This window comes from Lutra lutra, chromosome 6 (assembly GCF_902655055.1).
Source record: "Lutra lutra chromosome 6, mLutLut1.2, whole genome shotgun sequence".
Lineage (NCBI taxonomy): Eukaryota > Metazoa > Chordata > Mammalia > Carnivora > Mustelidae > Lutra > Lutra lutra.
The window spans coordinates 63852753-63873581 of record NC_062283.1 but is presented as its reverse complement, the minus strand read 5'-3'; the positions used below and the strand labels follow the sequence as shown (position 1 = coordinate 63873581).

General features: G+C 56.0%; 2 protein-coding genes and 1 long non-coding RNA gene across 4 annotated transcripts in view; 1 reads left to right on the top strand and 2 right to left on the bottom strand.

Moving 5' to 3' along the window:
* The window catches only part of TFEB (transcription factor EB), a 53810-nt gene extending 43390 nt beyond the window's left edge, over positions 1-10420 (bottom strand). For both annotated transcript variants that reach the window (XM_047732599.1, XM_047732601.1), the window contains exon 1: positions 10294-10420. The gene's annotated coding sequence lies outside the window, so the exon portion shown is untranslated. The remainder of the gene's footprint in view (positions 1-10293) is intronic.
* An 800-nt stretch (positions 10421-11220) lies between these two features.
* Positions 11221-19477, top strand: LOC125101960 (uncharacterized). Its single transcript, XR_007127989.1, has 5 exons — positions 11221-11396; positions 11777-12069; positions 16458-16648; positions 17212-17701; positions 18937-19477. It is a non-coding gene; the product is annotated as an uncharacterized LOC125101960 (long non-coding RNA).
* PGC (progastricsin) lies at positions 11956-20829 on the bottom strand. Its single transcript, XM_047732602.1, has 9 exons — positions 20604-20829; positions 18011-18161; positions 17593-17710; positions 16571-16689; positions 15746-15945; positions 14063-14185; positions 13294-13441; positions 12810-12908; positions 11956-12108 (listed from the first exon to the last, which is right to left on the bottom strand). Exons 1-9 carry the CDS (start codon positions 20660-20662, stop codon positions 11956-11958), a joined length of 1170 nt encoding a protein of 389 aa, XP_047588558.1. The 5' UTR covers positions 20663-20829.

The window sequence follows — 20829 nt, the reverse complement described above, 5'->3', positions numbered from 1 at the left end:
TTTCCTGGCTCTGTTTCCAGGTCGGAGTTTCTCAACCTCGAACACTGATGCTCGCAGCTGGAGGATTCCTTGCTGGGAGGCTGTCCTGAGCATTTCAGGATGTTCAGCCACATCCCGGGCTTCTACCCACTAAATGCCAGTAGCATTTCCTGAGTTGTGACAACCAAAAATGTCATCAGACATTGCCAAATGTCCCCGGGGAGGCAAAATGACCACCAGTTGAGAACCACCACCCAAGGAGACCTTGAAAGACAGACACCTGCCGATTCTAAGGTGCATGGTATCTACTGAAGGCTCCAGTTCTCGAGCCTTCCGCCTCCGCTGCCAGATGTGCTGGGCAAGAGGCCCTTGCAGAGGCCGCCCCGTTGGGGGTCCCCTCTGAAGACCGTCTTCCTACCTCCCAACTTGGAGCCCTCCCTGGCATTCACTATTGTCACAGTCTTTCAGCCATGTTGACCGCACACGGCTACGAGTACAAAATTTCGAGCATCCCCAGTACATGCTTCTTTTCTCATAAATTGCTCATAAATACCAATGTATGAATAGATCATGCAGGTCAGCAAACCCCCACAAAAACAGATCAATAAAAAAAGGATGAAAAGGGGAATGCAAATTATACCCAAGGAGAGATACAGCGACATGCACCAACATGGAAGAAGTTAACAGTTTTTAGCAATACAAAGTGTTGGCTAGAATCCAGAGCAACAAGAACTCTCAGGTGCCCCTGGTGAGGAATAAATTGGCACAACCACTTAACAAGATATTTACTAAAGGTAGGGCTCCCGGGTGGCTCAGTCAGTTGAGCATCTGACTCTTGATTTCGGCTCAAGTCGTGATCTCAGGGTCACGGGATCGAGCCCCAGATCAGGCTCCGCGCTCAGCGAGGAGTCTGCTTAGGCCTCTCCCTCTTACACCGTGGGCTCTAGCAATTCCATTCAGGCTTATAGGCACTCTGGGGAAATACATGCACCAGGGCACCAGGAAACACACACGAGGACATTCTTACAGGACTGTTCACAGTAGTCGAAAAAGGAGAGAAACCCCAACGGTCACGAGTGGCAGGCTGGGTACAGCCACACGGTGGCAAGTTCATAGAGGGAAACGCAACACAGCAGTGAAAATGAACACACGAGAGCTACACGTCATAACCTGGACAGATCTCACAAGCGAAATGTGGAGCGGAAAGAACCTTGACATAATAATGCGTTCAGTGTCATCCTAGCTGTATCAAATTCAAAATCAGGCCAAACTGAACTCTTCTGATAGAGACTGCAGACATCAGTGCTTCCGCGATAAGAAAAAGCGGGAACTGATGATCGGAAAGGTCAGGATCGTGGTTACCTTTGAGGGGAGGGGAGTCGGGACAGAAGCGGGGTACAGAAGCCTGCGTTCTGTTTCTTCCCCTGGGCGGTAGTTACCTGGGTGATTACAGTTACTTATTACGGCATACGTACATGTTTGTGCTCTTATCAGCAGAGAGGGCGTATTTCACCATTAAAAGGGGAGGAAAAGGATGGGATATAAATAAATAGAAACAGAAGTTCTAATATTATCTCCTCACTCCTGGCTTTGAAAACCACTATAATTAGGCCCAACAAACCAGAGAGGAATCTATAGTTCATCATAGGTCTGGATCTGTGATGCCCCGGTGATGCCCAGGGTTGTCTGTGGAGGGGCTCCCCCAGCTGGCCAGCTGCCCCTCAGTCCATCTCCCCACCACCACCTCAGGGTGCCCCAGCCACCACAAGCCCCAGGCTGTGTAGGGCCGGGCACCTTCATACCCATCTCACCCTGCCCTGGGCCATTCTTCGGGGCCCCCAACAGCAGAGCCGGTAGGCTGACACCGGGGAGGCACCGAAGGGACCCCCCGAATACTAAAAGGTGGGAGGCAGAAAAAGAAATAAAGAAGAGGGCGAGAACGGGCAGAGAGAGCGGGAGAGAGAGACACACACACTTTGAGGGCCCGTGTTCCGGACACAGTGGAAGTAGCTGGAGGTTCAAGAGGGATGGGAACATGGGGGGCAAAGGAGAGAGGGGAGGACAGATGGTGCAGGAGGTGGGGGGAGGTACAAAATCATGGGCCCAGATCCCAGGTCAACTGTTGAGGGCAGAGCAACAGGCAGGCCCAAAGAGGTCTGAGTTGTGGGGTCCCCAGTTAGTACCTCCCCCCTCGCCCATCGCCGGGGGCTTCCGAACGGCAGGTGGGCGGCCGGCGCTTTCCCATGGCCTCCCCTTGCACTCAGCAGCCTCTGGTCCTCCTGGAAGGAAGGACTCTGTCCAGGAGGGAAGCTTCTGGTGACCCGCAGGTAAGAGGATCCCGGAAGCAATAGAGCTGCCTTGCTGGGGGCCCAGATGGTGGGCAGGGCTGAGCCAAGATCGCCAAGCTGGCACAACTCTTTCATAAAAACTCTCTCTGGGGGTGCCTGGGTGGCTCAGTGGGTTAAGCCGCTGCCTTTGGCTCAGGTCATGATCCCAGGTCCTGGGTTCGAGCCCCGCATCGGGCTTTCTGCTCAGCGGGGAGCCTGCTTCCTCCTCTCTCTCTGCCTGCCTCTCTGCTTACTTGTGATTTCTCTCTGTCAAATAAATAAATAAATAAATCTTTAAAAAAAAAAAAAAAACTCTCTCTGGACGGAGGAAGAACGCTTTTCAGAGTGAAGGGCCAGGCTTGGACACATTTCCATTCATTTATATGTAACTCTGTACTATCTTCTACTAGTCCCCTTTCTCTGTCGTCTGTGTTTCCCACAGTTCCCCGCCGGGCTGTCAGCCCAGAGGGAGGAGCTGTGTTCTCATTCCCACCCACCCTGCTCTCCCGCACAGCGCTAGGCACACAGGAGGTGCTCAGTGTGTGCCTGCTGACCCTAAGTGTGCCCCAGGCCATGGGGTGCTGGAGAGGCTCCCTCAGGCTCCCAGGCCTTAGTCCTCCGCTCTCCAAAATATGGGGGAGGCACCAGCTAGCTTCTAAGGCCCCCAGCCCCACAGCCCTAGTCAGCCCCCAGCAAAGCCAGCCTTACCCTGCTGCAGGGGCCGCTGAGAGCACACCTGTCCAGAGCTGGCAGGGGACGAGAGGTGACAGAGGCCGGACAGGATAGTGTGTCACCTCCCAGCCACTCTGTACCTCTCCGGGACTGCAGGGGGGAGCTGAGGCAGGTGCTGTCCCCAAACCAATTATAAACAAGGCAGAGGACAGGCTGTGACTTCCCTTGGCAAACAGGAGAAAATAAACCAGAGCCCCACCCCAGAGACCCACGGGTAGCACTGTAGGGGGGGCTGTGGGGAGACGCTGGCAAACTCTCCACAGGAAGGGACAGACTGTCAGCCCTAAACCAGAGTGAAGCTGGACCTGGATCCCGGGGAGTGCAGGTGGCCAGGCTGGGGTGGGGAGAGTGTGGGGAGAGGCAGGGAGCTCCTCCTTGTCTAGCGTGTGCCCATCCCTGAGTATTAGATGGTGAAACCGATACCCTGCCCACAGGGCAGAGACCTGTTGTGTCCTCATTTCTGGGCACTTGACGGGGGCTCAATTCACACTCAGGCCCTCACTCCATAAAAACTGACTGAGCTCCCGCTGGATCCCAGGCTCTCTTCTGGACCCTGGGGATACAGCATCACACAAAACAGACCCAGCCTCTGGGCTCAGGATGCTGGCACTGGAGGGTTCCATTCATCTGTTGACTGACGTGCTCAGTGGCCAAGCCCACCCTGCCACCTCCCTGCAGGGCCCAAGACCCTGTCACAGCCTCTTCTCACCTTATGACTTCTCCGGCTTCCAAGAAAGGATCCACCCCAAGAGCCCAGGGGTGAGTCCCCAAGGTGGCCCAGCTATCTGCTGCCCTCAAGGCCCAGGACCTCCTAGAAGATGATGGAGACACTCCTCCATCTATCAGTGACAAGCCCCCCACCCCAGCCAACATCTCCAGTCTGGGTCAGGAAGGAGAAGGTCTCAGCTGCCTTCTGTGTGTGTTTAATCATTTTTATTAGTAGTTAAGAAACACAATTCAACAGTGATGCCATAGTTGCCTACCACGGGGTAGGAAAGTCAAGTCACATGGTGGGTCTTTCTCTGGCCTCACTTCAGCAGAGCCAAGGACCACTTTGGACAGCTCCCCACTAACCCCACAATGGCACTCTGTCCTCAAGCACTTTCACAGGAGCTTTTAGACCCCACTCCATGTTCTGATGCCTCCTGGGGACAGTGCGGTCCTTTGGTGTCTACCTCATCTCACCTTGATCAAGCAACAAATATTTCCTGAGCACCTGTCCCAGAGGGTGGTGCCGAGACCACAAGGCTGGTCAGTTTAACAGGAGGTGCAGGCAGAGAGCCAAGGTGGGGAAGGCAGCTGAGTATAGGATTATACCAGGGATTAGCAGTCACCAAGTGGTGTCACAGTGGTCTCCACCCCCTGGGATCTGGCTTCAGAAAGAAGACAGGCCTCAGAGGCCCAAAGCAACCAGAGACCCAGAAGACAGAAAGCTTCTGTCTGGGAAACCGCAAAGCAGTGAGTTCTCAAACCATGGTCTGGGGACCAGGAGCATTCGCATCACCTGAGAACTCATCCAAAATACAAGTTCCAGGACCTACTGGAATTTCTAGGCCTACTGATTCTGGACCTACTCAGTCAGGAACCCTGGGGTTACAGCAATCTGCGTTTTAACAACTATTCCAGATGATTCTGATTCCCACTCCAATTTGAGAGTCGCTGCCCTGGAAAAAGGGCATCAGAATCATTTGGGGAATTTTTAATATGGGCTCCTCCTTCAAGATTCAGATGTACTAGTAATTTTTTTTTTTTTTTTTTTTTGGTTAAGTAAGCTCTCCACCCAGTGTAGGGCTTGAACTCATGACCCAGAGATCAAGCGTGGTATGCTCTACCAAGTGAACCAGCCAGGCATGTTCCAGTATTTTTAAGAGCTCCCCAGGCGATCATAATATCTAGCCAAAGCTACAGTCATGGACCCATGGATCCATCTCCTCGTCTCCCTGGAAGGTGTGCCCTGATGGACAGAGGATTTGGTTAGAGGGAGGAGCACAGGGGGGTGGGAAGGAGAAGGGACCAGCATGAACAAGGGACTGGGAGAAGGAAATATGGACCATGGGTTTCTGGAAAACCTGCTGGAATTTTGGATTAATCCCCACGGCATCACATGGTGGGGGTATTAGACCTCTTTTCTCCTCCTCCGCATGCCCACACCTAGGAGCCGGGAAAGAAAACCAGCAATGGCTCTGCCTCATGCCCCTGCCCCTCTGAGGCATCCGCTGGGGGGCGAGCCATGGGTCAGGAGTGGGTAGTGAGTGTCTAGGCCAGATGCTACCCAGGGAATCCCCAGGGGCGGGGCAGGGCAGGGGGCCGGAGAGATGCCTCAAGCACTGTAGTCCATTCGTAACTGTAGGGATCGGGTTGGGTGTGGTCACCAGGGAATGAAGGGGGGCTGGGGCGACCAAAGCTACAAAGCCCCACGTAAGGCATTGCTTTCAAGGGTGTCAGATGTGCAGGGGAGTCCAGTTTGCAACCCACAGGTCTTTTTTCCTTCGCTAGAGCTTTCTGTACCTCTATTTCCTCACTTGGGAATGAGAAATAGAGAAATAAAGGAGTTGTAAGAGTCTGTTACGATTAATAACATCTCTGAGCACGATGCTATTCTAGGTCTCATTTGAGCTATTCTAAGTCTCATACCTGCAGCACGTGTCAAAATACTCAGCCCAGGGGCGCCTGGATGGCTCAGTGGGTTAAAGCCTCTGCCTTCGGCTCAGGTCATGATCCCAGGGTCCTGGGATCGAGCCGTGCATGGGGCTCTCTGCTCAGCAGGGAGCCTGCTTCCTCCTCTCTCTCTCTCTGCCTCCCTCTCTGCCTACTTGTAATCTCTGTCTGTCAAATAAATAAATAAAATCTTTAAAAAAAAAATACTCATCCCAGATGGGGTGCCTGGGGGACTCAGTCAGTTAAGCGTCTGACTCTTGATTTTGGCTCATAGTCCTAGGATTGAGCCCTGAGCTGGGCTCCATACTCACCGCAGAGTCTGCTTGGGAATTCTCTCTCTCCCTCTCCCTCTACCCCTTCCCCTGCTGGAGTTCTCTCTCTTTCTCTCTAAAATAAATGAATAAAATCTTAAAAAACAATACTCAGCCCTCCCTGTAGCACTAGTAAGCAGGTGCTAGCATTAACACTTGCTTTCCAGGCATGCAAATGGAGGCACAGCGGGGTTAAGCAGCTGGCCCGGGGTCACACAGCTAGGATATGTCAGAGGTGGGATTCCAAGCCAAGCAGCCTGGCCCTGGAGCTCCTATTCTCAACAATCTCCTGGCGACGTGGCACTTAGCTCAGGGCTCAGTTCGTGCTGGCTCTGATTATGTCCCAAGAGAAACTGGCTGGTCGTACCACCCAGGCCAGCCTTGAGCTCATGCTCTAGAGAGTGGACTTCAGTAGTGTCCCCTCCCCCGGGGACCCTCTGGGGAGCCTCTCCTGTCTGGTGCCTTTGCCAGAGAGCCATAGAAGGTTCACAATAGAGGGGAAACCGCACACACACACCCCCAGGCTAGGTGATAGGTTCCCAGCCATGGAGACGGAGGCTGAGAGCAGTGGGACCTGCACGCCCATACCGGCTGGCTGGGAAGGGACTCCTGTGTTCTCGTGACTGGTGGCTGCTCATTCTCACTCAGTAGCTGCCGCAGCCTTTCCCCACATCTAGTAAACAAGTGCCTAGCGAGGGTTGCACGCAAGTTAATGTGTGAGGTTTCCAAGGAGACCCGGGGAGCCTTGTCTGAACTCCTCTCCTCCCCGGGGCCAGTCAGGAGAGTCCTCACCAGAGGTCCTTTGGTCACCTGTGTCAGCAGAGTTCAGAAGAACAGCCAGGAGACAGGTGTGGCCCTGGGGCAGAGGCCTCAGCCAGTTTACACCCCTGCTCAGAGCAGGAGACCCTGCATGGGGCAAAGAAGGTTCCCAGACCCCCACCTGCCCACCTTTTAAGAGAGAACTCCTGAGAAACCCGAAGTGGTCTGCTTGAGAGATTGAGAACATGGATTCTGGAGGAAGCTGAACCTCGGTTAGAGTCCCTACCTCTTCCATGCTGTGTGACTTCAGGCAACTTGCTTAACTTCTCTGAATCTGGATAATGAAAATAATCACTCCTACCTCACTCTACAGAGTAAATACACAGGACACCTGGGTGGCTCAGTCGGTTGGGCATCTGCCTTTGGCTCAGGTCATGATCCCAAGGTCCTGGGATCAAGTCCCACATTGGGCTCCTTGTTTGGCAAGGAGGCTGCTGCTCCCCCTGCTTGTGCGTGCGCTCTCTCTCTCTCTCTCTGACAAATAAGTAAATAAAATCTTTAAGGAAAAAAAAAGTAAAGACACAATAAATGCAACTATTATTTATAACTAAATTTTCTTAGAATGTTGTTCTATTATAGCATAAAGAGACTAGATGAATATTCCATCAACATGTCGTGTGGTTATACCCCCACAGACACACACACGGACGATTCATCTGTACACATGTACCTAGATACCCATCATCTCATCACCACACACACACACACACACACAAACTCCTCTCAATTACACACGCCCCACAGTGAAACATAGAGCAACACTACAGACTCACCACGTACCAGACACTGCTCTACCCTGAACCCTCACAACAGCCTGGAAGGAGTGTACCTTTTCCTCCCTCTTTTTTCAGAGGACAATAGACACGTTACCTACGTATCCACCTGCAGCGTCGTGGGGGGTTGACACTTCTGGCAGCTCTGGAAATCCTTACCTTCCTCCCTCAGCATCAGAGGAGGTCAACCCAATTTCCACGGTCATGTCCAGGGCAGCCCCAAGCTGGGCCCCAAGTGCTGACGGCCCTCCATCCCTAGGACAAAGCCCTAACCTGGCTCTCACGCCTGCTGCGGTTGGGGAAACCCCTGCTATGGGCAGAAACCAAGTTGACTTTGAAAAGGAAGAGACAGAAGCCAGGGGGTGGTTGGGCCACTCCCTGTGGGGGCAGGTGCTAAGTAACTCTATAAAACCCCAGCTAATGATACAATTACAGCCATAAACAAAGCCCCAAGAGGGATGAGGGCCAGAAGCCAGACCCCCAAAGGACAGCCAGCCCTGAAGGGTGGGAGGCCCCTCCTACCTACTTTCCAGCCTTGAGGCTCAAAGGGGGCTGACTGCCCATGGGGGTGGGCCCTAGGTGGGCCCATCGTCCCAGGCCCTGGCCCACCCTCTGCCCACCTCTGACTGTGAGTCACCCAATTCTCAGCCCTCAGCAGCCCATCTGGTTCTCCACGGATTTGGTGCTCACTCGAGCGGGGGTAGGGTCCCCTGCCCCATGCCCTGCACCACCTCCACGGGACCGGAACAGGATTCCCATTGGTCCGCACCTAGTTGTAAGCAGTATCAGCTCCCTTCCAGAAAAGCAGACAGAGCACAGAGTCACACAAACAGCCTCTCATTTATGCTTTCTAGTTCCGGGGGGAACTAGCGTCTGGGGGGTGGGGGGCAGGCAGAAAGAAGAGGGCCAAGTGAATTGCTCATTTTCCTACAGCTGGGGAAACTGAGGCATGGTACTAGCATACCAACAAACTAACCACGCAGGGCTCTCCCCTTCGGCCGCGTCTAAGACCAGCCTTTATTGCTGGCATCTCTCCCCTAGACTGTTATCCGCCTGAGGGCAAGGCCTGGAGGCTCTCCACCAGGCTGGGCACACAGAGGGCCTCCGAGCCAACAGGCTAAAGAGCCAGGAACTACATTCCGATCAGAGCCAACCCCATCTGGCCGCCCAAGAGGAAACCAGAGCCACCTTCCTCCCCCACCAATTGCCAGGTCCTGGGCCAGTGGAATCTTGGACTGGGCGGGTGCAGGGGTCTGAGCCCACATCTGAGAAGTATCACTAAGGGCCTGCACGGGCCCTGCTCTTTCTCAGCTGGACTAAGCCTCCCTCACTCAGGGTGGGGGCTGCGCGGTTTTAATTCACGGACACTTCCTGCGGGCGTAATGCCAAAGGAGGCAACTGCGCTCAAGTCCAGACCAGAAACAGAGCCGAACCGTCCCCGGAACAGACAGGCGAGAGAATCCCGGCTGGAGTGGACTGGGGTGGGAAGGACTCCGCAGTGAGCGGCCGCCAGGGAACGGGGAGGGGGAGCTGGGGACACTGCGGGCGCGCGTGCAGAGGAGCCCCGCCCCGGGAGCCCTCCCTCCTTCCCCGCGGGAGCAGGGTTGGGGCGCGCCAGGCTGCTGCGGCGCGAACCTGCTCGCGCAAACCGGAGCAGCTCGGGGCAGCGGTGCGTGAAGCCAGAACCCCGGGCCGGGAAGGGGCGGAGGGGCGGGGACAAAGCTGGCATCAACCCGCTCTCTTCCAGGAGGGAAGTGCACGCGCTATGCCCCTGTGGCCCACCCGGGTTTGGGGAGGTGGGGAGGAGACCCCGCGAGGATTTCGAGGGTGGGACGTCAAGGGGTTGGGCGGTACGAACTCCTGGAATAAGGGGAAGGGGGCGTGTTTTCCGGGATTCTGGACCAAGAAGGTGGGGGTACTTGGGGCAGATGGCTGGGAGCTCCGGGGAGCAGAAAGAGGTGCGCGCGAAGCGTGAGCTCTGGGGTTGGGGTTCCCAGAGGTCGCGGAGTTAATGCAAAGGGGAGAAGAAGACTGAGCTCAGGATACTAGGGGACTAGCCGCTTCTTAAAACACCGAGGGGGAGGAAGAGACGGGAAGGGAGGGAGGGATGGTACTTCCACCCACCCCGCTCCAGCAGCCCAGCCCCGGGGGCGTGGCGCCGTCCCGGCCCTCCCACTCCCCGGGACCATCTAGGTTGGGCCTGGCCGGGGCGAACTCGGCCCCAGCACACCTCCCGGGCCTCCGGCGCCCTCCCCCGTACCACCCGCCCCAGCCGCCTCCGGTGGAGAAGGAGTAGGCGCAAGGCCCACACGTCCCTCAAACTTGTTGCAAGTTCACTCCCACGCCTCCCGCCCCTTCGACTCCAGCTCTGGAGTCGGGAAGGCCCATGCCCGCCCCGGCCCCTCCCGCCTGGTTACATAAGGTCGCGGAGAAGCCGCCCCCAGCCCGGGCCTGCAGTGAGGGGCCGGAGGGGCTCCCGGGCTCCGCAGGCAGCTTCGCTCCGGCCATGTGCGGAGAGTCCCGGACTAGACGGACCGCAGAGCTGGTGTTGGCGCGGCACACACACTCCCTGTCCCCTCTTCAGCCGGCACCCCCATCCACCCACCTGTCTCTCGCACCCACAATGGGGGCGGGGAAGCCCGGGTCCGGGGTTCCGGGCCCTCTGTGCACCCCTTGCCCCCCGGTCCCGCTCACCTAGCTCTGAAGGTCAATCCGTCCGCCGCCTGTGCCCCGCGGCTCTGGCAACTTGTCCCAAGTTCAGGTGTCCGGCCCGCGAGCTGCGCCTGCCGCCCCCTCCCGGACTCCTCCGGCTCCGCGCCACCAGGGAGGCCCGCCCCGTCCGCCCTTCCAGCTGCCGTCGGCGCCACCGCCGCCGCTCCCTAGGTCCAGCCCGCGGCCGCCGCCTCTGCTGTCACCAAGCCCCGCGCCGGGCGCCGGGGCTCCCCCTGTCAATCCGCACCCACTTCCCGCCGCGCCCGGTAGAGGGCAGCACACGCCCCGCGGTCCGCCCCGCCCCGCCCCGCCCCTCGCGGGCCTACCGCGGCGCCCGCGGGGAAATGTAGTCCCTCCTGTCGGCTCCGCCAGGAACGCCGGGATTTGTAGTCCCACTCTGTGGGCCCTGGCTTGTGTACGTGGCCATGGCTTTTTGACTTGGAACTTAAGTTCCACTTCGTTTCTGCCTCTTCTGCAAGGTTTTTTTTTTTTTTTTTTTTTTTTTTTTTGCTTCTTACTCAGAGATGTCACGAACTACAGCTCACTATGATACACCCCGTGGTTTCTCTGACCCCAAGGAGAGGCGTGCAGCATGCTGTCTTTCCCAGAGTCTAGGAAAGATGTAGTAGGGTCCCAGATGGTGGGCTGTTGCTATAGAAACTACTACGTGGCAAACCTCAGTTTCCTTCGTGTTTTGGAATGGAGTGCCGGACTTAGATCTTTTCTTTCACCCCTGCCACTGAACATAAGGAGCAAGGTTGGGGTCAGCCTAGTGAAGGATGGGATGAAAGAAATGTGTACAAGGAGCCTACAACCCTCCCATTATGTTTTTCCAGTAATACCCCTCCTCAAGCCTCATCAGTCCGAGCTTCCTCTTCCCCCTCCCCCCCCCCCCCCCCCCTGCCCCGGGAGCAGAGGATTCTAGGTGAAAATGTGATCAGTTTCACTCAGCCCAGACCTTTTGAAGCCCTTCTGGAAATAGGTTCTGGGAGCATCACCCCCCTTCCGGAAGGAGCCATGACTGTCACACGTGTACGTGGGCATCTAGCATTTCTCAGAAGCTCCCAGTGCAAGCTTGATCACAGGTGAGGAGATGAAGGCCTGGGTGGTGGGAGGATGGGAGCCCTCGTCACAGTGCTAGTGGGCTTGTCTGGGGTGGTTCTGCCGGTCCTTTGGTCTATTAGGTCAGGAGAGCATTTCGGGTTGTGGTAATAGGGCCCCTTGGCGCGTCACAAAGGAATGCCTGCCTCAATGTCATTCCATGAGTAGAGAGAAGTTGTGGAGAGACTCCAAGCTCTGAGGGGTCCGGGGCCCCTCCCCAAGCCCTACCTTATGCCCCATCTCTCTTAGAACCTCAGTGACACCCCTCCCCACCCCCACAAAACTCTTAGCCCCTGAGGGATAACAGGTACAGTAGAAGCACATCTTCCCCTGACTCCGTCTTCCCTCCCATTCCTGTGACCAGGAGCTGCCTTACAGGCCACATCGGCCCTCGAAAAACAACATGCTGACCAACATGCAGAAGAACTATTTATTAGGACAGAAAGCCCCGAAGCCAGAGAAAAAAGGCTGATTCCAGAAAAGTAGCGCCTGCAGGGCCGGGAGTGGAGAGGAAGAAGGAAGCCAGGCGTCTAGGCGCTGAGTCTAGGCAGCAGCAGCAAAGCCCACCCTGTTGTTGCCAATGTCGAAGATGGAATAGTAGGACCTGAGGAAGACGCCCCCGAGGATCCACAGGGACTGGCCACTGCTGGAGGGCAGGTAGGTGGCCTGGACCCCAATGGTGCAAACGCCATTTCCCTGCACAACACAGAAGGGCAGCGCTCATTCCTTGGCTCACCCATGGACCGGGCCCTGCTCAGCCCTGAGCCCCAGGCCAGGAGTGCGAAATGCATAAATGAGGGAGCCAGGCTTGTGACCTCTGGGGGCTCACAGGCCAGCTGAGCCCCAGAGTAGGAGGGATTTCTGCAAGGGGTGGAAGCAGGCTGTGGTGACCATCTGCAGTCTCCTCTCCCCAAGTTCCCACCTGCCTCCCTTTTGCTCCCCATCTGGAGGAGGTCAGCCTGCTGGCAAAGCCTTGAAGCCAGACAAACTCAGCTGCCAACCTGAGTTTCACCCCGACTAGCTGGGTAGCCTTGCGTCTGTTTCTTAACCTCTCTGGATGTCCAAGTTTTCACTTGTAAAATAGAAATTAGCACCCTCTTCCTCAAATGGTCTGACAGTTCAGTGGGATGGTGTAGGCAAAATGATTCCCATAGGGCTTACCCTAGTGAGTACACAACCCATACCCCAGCGCCTCTCCACACTCATTAGTAATAGTAATCAATAACAGATGGCACTCTTCGGTTTCACGGCCTCGTGCCAGCGTAGGGGTTTGGAACCAGTGAAGGCAGAAAATTAAGCGGGGCTCACGAAGAGCTGGAGGATGGCACATGGTGAGGAGACCCGGTATCTCGGGCCCCCGGCCCCTCCTCACAGCCGTCGCGTCCCTACAGACTCACTGTGAAGATGTAGGAGTGGTAGGGCAGGGAGAAATGCACACCACTGATGAGAAAGGTCAAGGTGGGCAGGTTCTGGATGTTGTTACAGTCCACGGTAAACTGCAGAGAGGAGCAAGGCCCCAGGTGCCGCATCGCCCACCTGAGAGGACCTGCCAACCCCATCCCCTCAGTGCCCTTGATCCCGCTGGGGCCCTGCCTGACCCCACAGTCCAGTTTGATCTTACTCCAAAGCCTGGAAAGAGTTTAACCCATTACTTTGGAAGGGCTGAAGCTCCAAGGAAATTCTGCCCCAATAGTAGCCACCCATTACCCTCCCAGCTCAAGACCCAGCCCCCAGCCCCAGTCCTCCCAGGCCCCCCACCACCTCCAGGGCTTTGGGACAGCTAGGAGCATGGAGGCCAAGAGTGGGGCTACTCCCAAAAGAATCATAAATGCCTCCCAGGGGGCTTCTCCGAAAGAAGGAGGATGCTTCCACTAGACACACCTGTCCATATTGGTCGGCCTGGGCCCCTGTAGCCTGCAGAAGGGCGCTGAGGTACTGCTGGGGTACAGTGAGCGGAGATGTGCCTGTGTCCACAATGGCCTGGCAGCCCTGGGAGCACCAGCCCGTGGCATGGCCACCAATTAGGAACCTGAATGGTGAGGAGATGAATGCCTTCAGCACCTCCAGCTCAGGGCATCTAGGAAGTGGGCTTTCCCCCACCCCCAAGGGACAAACAGCCACAGCCACAGAATCGTGGTATACCTGGAGGTAAGGACTCTGCAGAGGTCCTTCCAACCATCCCCCTGCCTCACACCATTCAGAGTCTATTCAAGGCCACCTAAATGGCCACGGAACGTTGTTATTTAAAGTTCCAAGGAAGGTTCTAGAAACACTGAAAGACAGTGTCACTGAACGGTTTAAGTACTATGACCACATTAATCCCCCCCCAATACATCATAGTTTCCAATTAGTAAGCACATAGTGTTGAACCACAGGGTTTAGAATGTTTGAGATTCCAGACCTACCCCATTTATATTGTGCCCACCTCACCCACTTTTCCAGGCTGAGCTGGGCCTTCAGTCTCCAGCAGAGGATAGCTGTGGCTTTGTGGGGGAAGGCTTTAGGGGTCTCCTATGTGTACCTCCTAGCAGTACCTACCAGTGTGTGTGTGTGAGAGAGAGAGAGAGAGAGTGTGTGTGTGTGTCTGTGGGTGCATAACATGAAATGCCTCGAAGCCTGCCAGGTCCTCAAGGCTCCAGCACAGACTCACTCCTCAATGCCAATCTGCCAGTAGCACTCCTGGGTGACGGGGGCCCAGTAGATCGGTCCACTGTGCAGGCTGTGGTCTATCCCTCCAAATATGAGAACTGCTCCATTCTGAGAGCTCATACCTCTGCAGAAGGGAAAGGGAAGGGTGAATCAGGGAAATCGCTATAGAAAAGATTTCCTGTTGAACATTCATCTTCAAAGGAAAATAGAGGTCCTGCCCTGGCTGCAGGCTGGGGGTCCCTAAGAGCATGGCTGTGTCTCCCCTCAGACTAGGGTCCCTGAGGGCAGGTCTATGTCTCCTCTCAGATTGGGGTCCCTGAGGGCAGGGCTGTGTCTCCCTTCTTCAGACTGGGGCTCCCTGAGGCAGGGCTGTGTCTCCACTCCGATTGGGCTTCCTGAGAGTAGGGCTGTGTTTCCCTCCTCAGACTGGTGCTCCCTGAGGGCAGGGCTGTGTCCTCTCTCAGACTGGGGCTCCCTGAGGGCAGGACTGTGTCTCCCTCCCTCACACTAGGGCTCCCTGAGTCAGGGCTGTGTCTCCCCCTCAGACTGGGGCTCCCTGGGGGCAGGGCTGTATCTCCTCCCTCAGACTGGGCCCCCAAGGACAACTGTGTCTCCCCCTCACACTAGGCCTGCTGAGGGAAGGAGTTGTATCCCCCTTTATCACTGCAGCTCCAAGCTGAGCCCCTCGGAATTCCCGATGCCTCTGGTTCCAGAAGCAGGGCCTCTGGGGAAGCTGCTGGTTGTGAGGCCCCTGCCCCATCCCACACACCCTTCTTCTCTCTCTTCCAGTTCTTGCTACTAGTGTCGTATGTCACTGGGAGTCTCACCCTGAGCCCTACTTGTCATTTTTCTTCTGGGACTGGAAGGAGGTAGGGCCTTGGCAAAGAGGAGAGAAGGATATTCCCTACTCCTTTCAGCCTCCCCTGGGAGCCGACCCTGAGTGTGGAATTGGGCAGAGCTCCTAAGGGCAAAACTCAGAATGAATTGTAATCAGAGGTGAGACTAAGTCAGCAGCATTAGGAGCAGGGTAACACTGTTGATAGTCAGACTCAGGAGATTAAGGTGAGAGAGTAGACGCGGACTATCTCCAGAAGGTGGCTGGCTAACTCTGGAGAGGAAAGAAAGTCCCCCACAGGCCACTCACTCCGCCCCCACCACCTGGCTCCCAGGCACCCACACTAAGCGGCTGCATGGCTTGTGTTTGTGGTGAGAAAAACACCCTATTAGGGGCAAATGATGAACCTTGACCAGAAGACTCCAGGACCTGGAGAGAACAATACATCAAAGGAGATGAAGCAATAGATTGTACACAAAAGAAGTGTCCAGAAGGCAGTGAGCTAACTGCAGCTCTGGGCAGGAGGTAAATCCAAGAGGTATCCAGAATGAGCAGCCTACTCAAAGCTAAGTTCACCCAGAAGAGGGAAAGCTTCTGAACTGGTGACGAAATGCGAAGTCTGAGTGGGCTGGGGACAGACACAGAGATGAGGGAAGGGATGTGGACAGGGGGACAATTGGACAGGAGAGGACAGCCCAGGAGGAAAGTCCTAGACACAGTAGGAGCTGAAGCCAAATGCCTGATGGGAAGCCCCCAACCCCCAAAGCATTGAGCTCACTTGTCTGGGGTCTGGGGAGGATGCGGGGGAGTTGCCTGGGAGCTCAGGAACCCCTCCAAGCAGTATCTTACCTGCCCAGGTAGAAGCTGAAGACTGGGCTGGAGAGGAGGCCAGCCTGCAGCAGGCCCTGCAGAGCCGTGGCGCTCCTACCCTCTGCCAGGGCTGGGTAGGCCAGGCCCATGATGCCATCAAACTTGAGCTGGAGGAAATAGGGACTTGGCTCGTGCTCACTAAGGCCAAACTGCTGGTTGGGGACCTGAGCACTCTGGACCTGGAAGGGACACAGGGGATGGGAGATGATAAGTGGAACTCCACTCATCTCCCCATACCCTCCCCTAAAAGACCCTCGAGGCTCCCTTGTTCAACCCTCCCTCACCCCTGCCCCTTGCCTTCTTTTTTTTTTTAAATAAATATGTAATGTATTATTAGCCCCAGGGGTACAGGTCTGTGAATCACCAGGTTTACACACTTCACAGCACTCACCATAGCACATACCCTCCCCAATGTCTATAACCCCACCACCTGCCCCTTGCCTTCTTGACACGTCTTGCAAGAGCCAAGTTTTCTCTCAAGTGGCCTTCTCTGGCTGCTGCTGCAGCCCCCCTCCACCATCTTCTTCCCCCTGACCCCCCTCCCCCAGTTTAAGCTCCTTCACTAAAGGACTAGGTCATCCCCTTCATCGGGGGCGCTCAGTGTGGGAAGGGGACAGCATGGAGGGGCACTTGGTGTACTTATCAGCTGGTTTGTACTCAGTAGAGCACTAGGTTTTCTCTGTATTCTTAGGTTCTCCGGCTAAACTCCCATCAGACTCAGGTCTGAGAGCTTCCAGGCCAAGTCAGAGCCCCGGGGACAACTCCCACATCCTGGGGCACAGAGTGGCCTGCAGCCCAGCTCACCCTCAGAGTGTCATAGCCGTAGACGCCACGGAGGCTGCCGCTGCCATACTGCACGGAGAAGGTCTGCCCGTGGCCGGAGTAAGTTGAGGAGGCGTTAGGGTTGAAGCGGGAGTGAGTGGCTACAGCGGAAAGAGAGTTTGGGGAGACAGGCCAGCAGGCAGAGGGCTGCTCCCCCAAGTCCCAGCCTGTGCTCCCATCCTGGGACCCCAGCATCCCAGGACACATGGTCTCGGGGTTCAGGGAGCACAGGAAGGCCCATGTGAGGGTGGCCAGGCTTGGCCTCAAAGCCCCCTCTGACTTGCAGAATCTTGCGTTGTTCTTTGACCGTGACCCTTGGTAGGTAGGTGGCCTAGAATCCTTCTCTGTTTCCCTGCCCCCTCCTTGCAGATCCCCTCCTGAGAAATCACTCATCAGCTGTGGGAACAAATGAACTTCCAGGGGATCCCTGCGTTCCCTCCACCCTCACACTGTCAAAAACCTGGACGTGGCCAGTGAGGGACTCTTTGGATTAGAAGTGTCAGGACCCAAACCTTCAGGCTCTGGCAGGGACCAAGTCAGCATTAAGGAGAGGAACTTGGCCTGTCTACAAATACGGCTACAAGACAGGGACCAGTTCTTGCATTGTTCCCCCCTGCGTCTAGGAGACACGCGCTGAGAACTTAGTAAGCAGTGGAGTGGAGTGACATGGAAAGACTGTTGTCGACTTTGGTGAGACGGAATGGCGTCGTCTGCAGGGAACAGAATGGAGCAGAGCAGAGTGGGATGGATGGAGCCGGGGGGCAGAGGGCAGACTGGAGCAGGTGAAGGAGCATGTGTTGGTGAGAGGGGAGACAAACAGACCACCCAGGCCTAGGGCCAGCCTCTTCCTTCGGTCTTGCACATGCCCCTTAACCCTGGCCAAGTCCCTGACTCTCAGGATTGAAGCCCCCATGCCCCACCATCCCTACCATGCTTGCCCCTTCCCCCAAGGTGGTCCGCACCCTCCCTTGCCAACCACTCTCCCTAGCGAGCCCTGCACTTACCACAGGCCTGGCTCTGGCACTGGACCGAGGGCACCCACAGGCTGGAGGATCCGGTATCAAAAAGGACCAGAAAGTTCTGCGGTGGGGTCCCGATGGCGATTTCTCCAAGGTACAGACTCTGGGGGGCCATGGGGCAGGCTGTTAGTTCTGGAGGGATACAGAGACCCTCAGGCCCAGCCTCCTGCTTGGACAGAGCCCTTGCTCTACAACCTGCCACAGAGGAAGAGGCCCAAGCCTATCTTCCGTACTTGCCCAGAACACACAGACCCTCAGTGGGGGCTGACAGGTGTGAGAGAAGGGAACAGGACGCAGGCGCCAGGTGGGAGGGTACAGAGAGATAGCACGGCACACCCCCGGGAGTCCAGCCTCAGTCTTTGGCCCCAAGGAGAGGGAACCCCCACGGAGGGTCAGGACTTACATCTAGATAGGCCAGGGGTTCGTAGACCATGCCGAGGTCGCCAACGTGGTACTTCTGGACAGGGTCATTCTTGTGGGTCCTCAGGAACTCCCCCAGTAAGCCCTTCTCCTTCATGGTTGCACGGATAGGCTCTAAATTCCTCAGGGGGACTCTGAAGAAGGCCTGGCGTCAGGGCAGGACCCTCCCTCCTTCCTACAGCACCTCTGACAGTCCTGGTTCCTCCGTCCCTCCCTGCTGTGCCACCTCCAACCGCATCCCTCAGGCCCCAGCCCCCGTGTCCCCTGTGCCTATCACTGTGTGTCTGTGTGTGTCTCCCTCTCGCTCCTGCTCTGGTCCCAGCTCCCTCCCTTTCTCTCTGTCTCCATGTCTCTTTCCCTAGGTCTCTTCCTTTGTTTCTTTCTCCCTCTGCCTCTCTCTTTCCCTCTCCCTCTCTTCAAAGCTCTTCGCAGGACTTGTTCCACGATTCAGAAAACAAAAACCTTCCCCAATACATGCCCACATCCCATCTCAAGGGTCCACATCCTCTCCTGGCCCTTTGCTCTCAGATATCCCATAAATTCCTTCCCTGGAAGAGAAGGAGGACTTTGGCCATTAGCCCTGGCAGGATATATGCATTGTCTTTATGTAAGCTCTACATCCAGTGTAGGGCTTGAACTCAGGACCCCAAGATCAATGGTCACGTGCTCTACCGAGTCATCCAGCCAGGTGGCCCAGGAGATATGCATTTTAAGAAAGATTTCAGAGATAGCAGAGTTCACCCCAGTCCCCTCCGGTGGTGGCCCTCGGGCACCTGGTCCTGGATGACTGAGACACAGCATGGGTATGGGAGACAGCACTAGACTGGGACTCAGAAGAAAGGATCCTGTGTCTGCCCTTGCCTCGAATTGTCTGGCCTGGGGCCAGTCACTGCTCTTCTCCCAACGCAGGCACAGTGGAAGTTGGCCTGGGTGGTCTGGAGCCCAGATCCGCCCTGGAATTAGAACTGATGAAGTCTGCACTTCTGCCCCCGTCTCCCTCGGGTTCTCCTCCTCCAAGACCTGCTTGCTGCCATCGCCTCGGGGGTCTCTGTGGGTCCACCCAGGCTCGTTCTGGACTCCAGAAGTCCTGCTCCTTGCATTTCTTTCCCCACCTGATTCCCCATTCCCTCAAGACCCCGCATTCGCCCCCCATTCTGCACGGAACCCATTCACGTTGAGCTTTGAAGACTGATGGTTGCTCGGGCTCGCCGCTTCCCCGGAACTTGCGTATCACACACAGATTTCTTCGAGGAGCCTTGTCTTCAGCAGAGGCATCGGTCCTCATGGGTGAGACGGGCAGCCGTGTGCAGGCCAGGCACCCTCCCAGGTCCTGGGAGCCACGCCTCCTCGCTCCCTTTCTCCTGACATCTCTGCGAGTGCACGTAACGTTCCTGCTGTCTCTGCTTACATGCCTTTGCCATCTGCTAAATAAATCATGGGCCTTAAGGGAGTTTTTAGCAAACGTCTGCCTATCCAGAAATCATTGTTCCTTTCTGCGGAAGAAAGCACACCTGCCGTTCAGTGTCTGTTTGGACAGCAATCACCCCGACCTGTCCCAGGTCCATCTTTTCTCATCAGATGGGGAAGCAGCTGCGCTTTTTCCTTTGCCTGGAAGTGCGCCCACTAGCAGATTAAGTCTTCAGCAAGGCATGTAGCCTGTAGTGAAGGATTATGGGGAACACACCAGGATGCTTTGCTTAAGATAATGAAAAGGAAGCCCAAGAGAGTAAGAAATGAATTAGCCTGCACAATCGCAAAGTGTGTGGCCCCAGCTTTTGCTAACAAAGACAGCATCACTGACACACATTGCTGGGGTGTTTAGCAGATTCCGAGCAGGGAAGGAGAGGGCCACCCAGTCACAGCTGATGAAACCAGACAAAACAGGGGCACCTGGGTGGCTCAGCCGGTTAAGCATCTGCCTTCAGCTCAGGTCGTGATCCCGGGGTCCTGAGATCGAGTCCCACATAGGGCTCCTTGCTTGGCAGGGAGCCTCCTTCTCCCTCTGCCTGCTTCTCCCCTAGCTTGTGCTCTCTCTCACTCTCTCTATCTCCCTCTAACAAATAGATGAAATCTTACAAATAAAAAAGAAAAAGAAAGAAAGAAACCAGACCAGTGCCAGAAAGACAAGTCATTCAGTCGTGAGGTTGACCCAATCCCTGACCTTCCAGAAGAATCCACGACCTCAAGCCCCTTGTCTCTGATTATTTCCCCTTAAAAACCCTCACTTGCAAACCATCAGTGCATTCGGGACTTTTGAGCATTAGCTCCCCACGCTCCCGGGCAGCACCACACCGATCTTGCTTCATGGCAAAAGCTCAGGGTCACATTTCTTATTGGCTTACAGGGCATCTGGTAGACAAACTCTCCTTTGGTTCAGTTACAGACATTTCATGAGGGCAAAGCTGTAGCTCGTCCGACCTATGAGTCCCCGGCTTACACCTGCTCAGGAAGCCCTCCCTGTCCCAGCGGAAACTCCGGAGTGGAGCCTGGTGGGGCGGCCCCTGGCCAGGTTACCCCTCACAGGGCTCCCGACTCCTGCCCGAACCCCTGCTCCGGCAGCCAGGCCCCAGACTCACTTGACAACTGCCGCCTCCAAGAGCTGGAAGCTGACCAAGGCCACCACCATCCACTCCATGATGCCGGTTCCCAACTGGCCACAGAGGAAGGGCTGCTCCAGGCGGGGCTATTGCACCAAGTGGAGGCCTGAGCTCTCCTTCTGCCTTTATACCCCCAGGTTCTAGCCCAGTCCCTGCCTCCCGGCCCCAGGCGAAAGCCTGACTTCAATCCCAGGTGCACCTGTGC

Coding starts and splice junctions, on each gene's coding strand:
- PGC (XM_047732602.1), bottom strand. CDS start 20,662: ATGGAGTGGATGGTGGTGGCCTTGGTCAGCTTCCAGCTCTTGGAGGCG. Junction 17,711..18,010: donor AACCCCTGGCCTATCTAGAT/GTAAGTCCTGAC, acceptor ATGGCCCCCCAG/AGTCTGTACCTTGGAGAAAT. Junction 14,186..15,745: donor TTCAGCTTCTACCTGGGCAG/GTAAGATACTGC, acceptor TCCCTTCTGCAG/AGGTATGAGCTCTCAGAATG.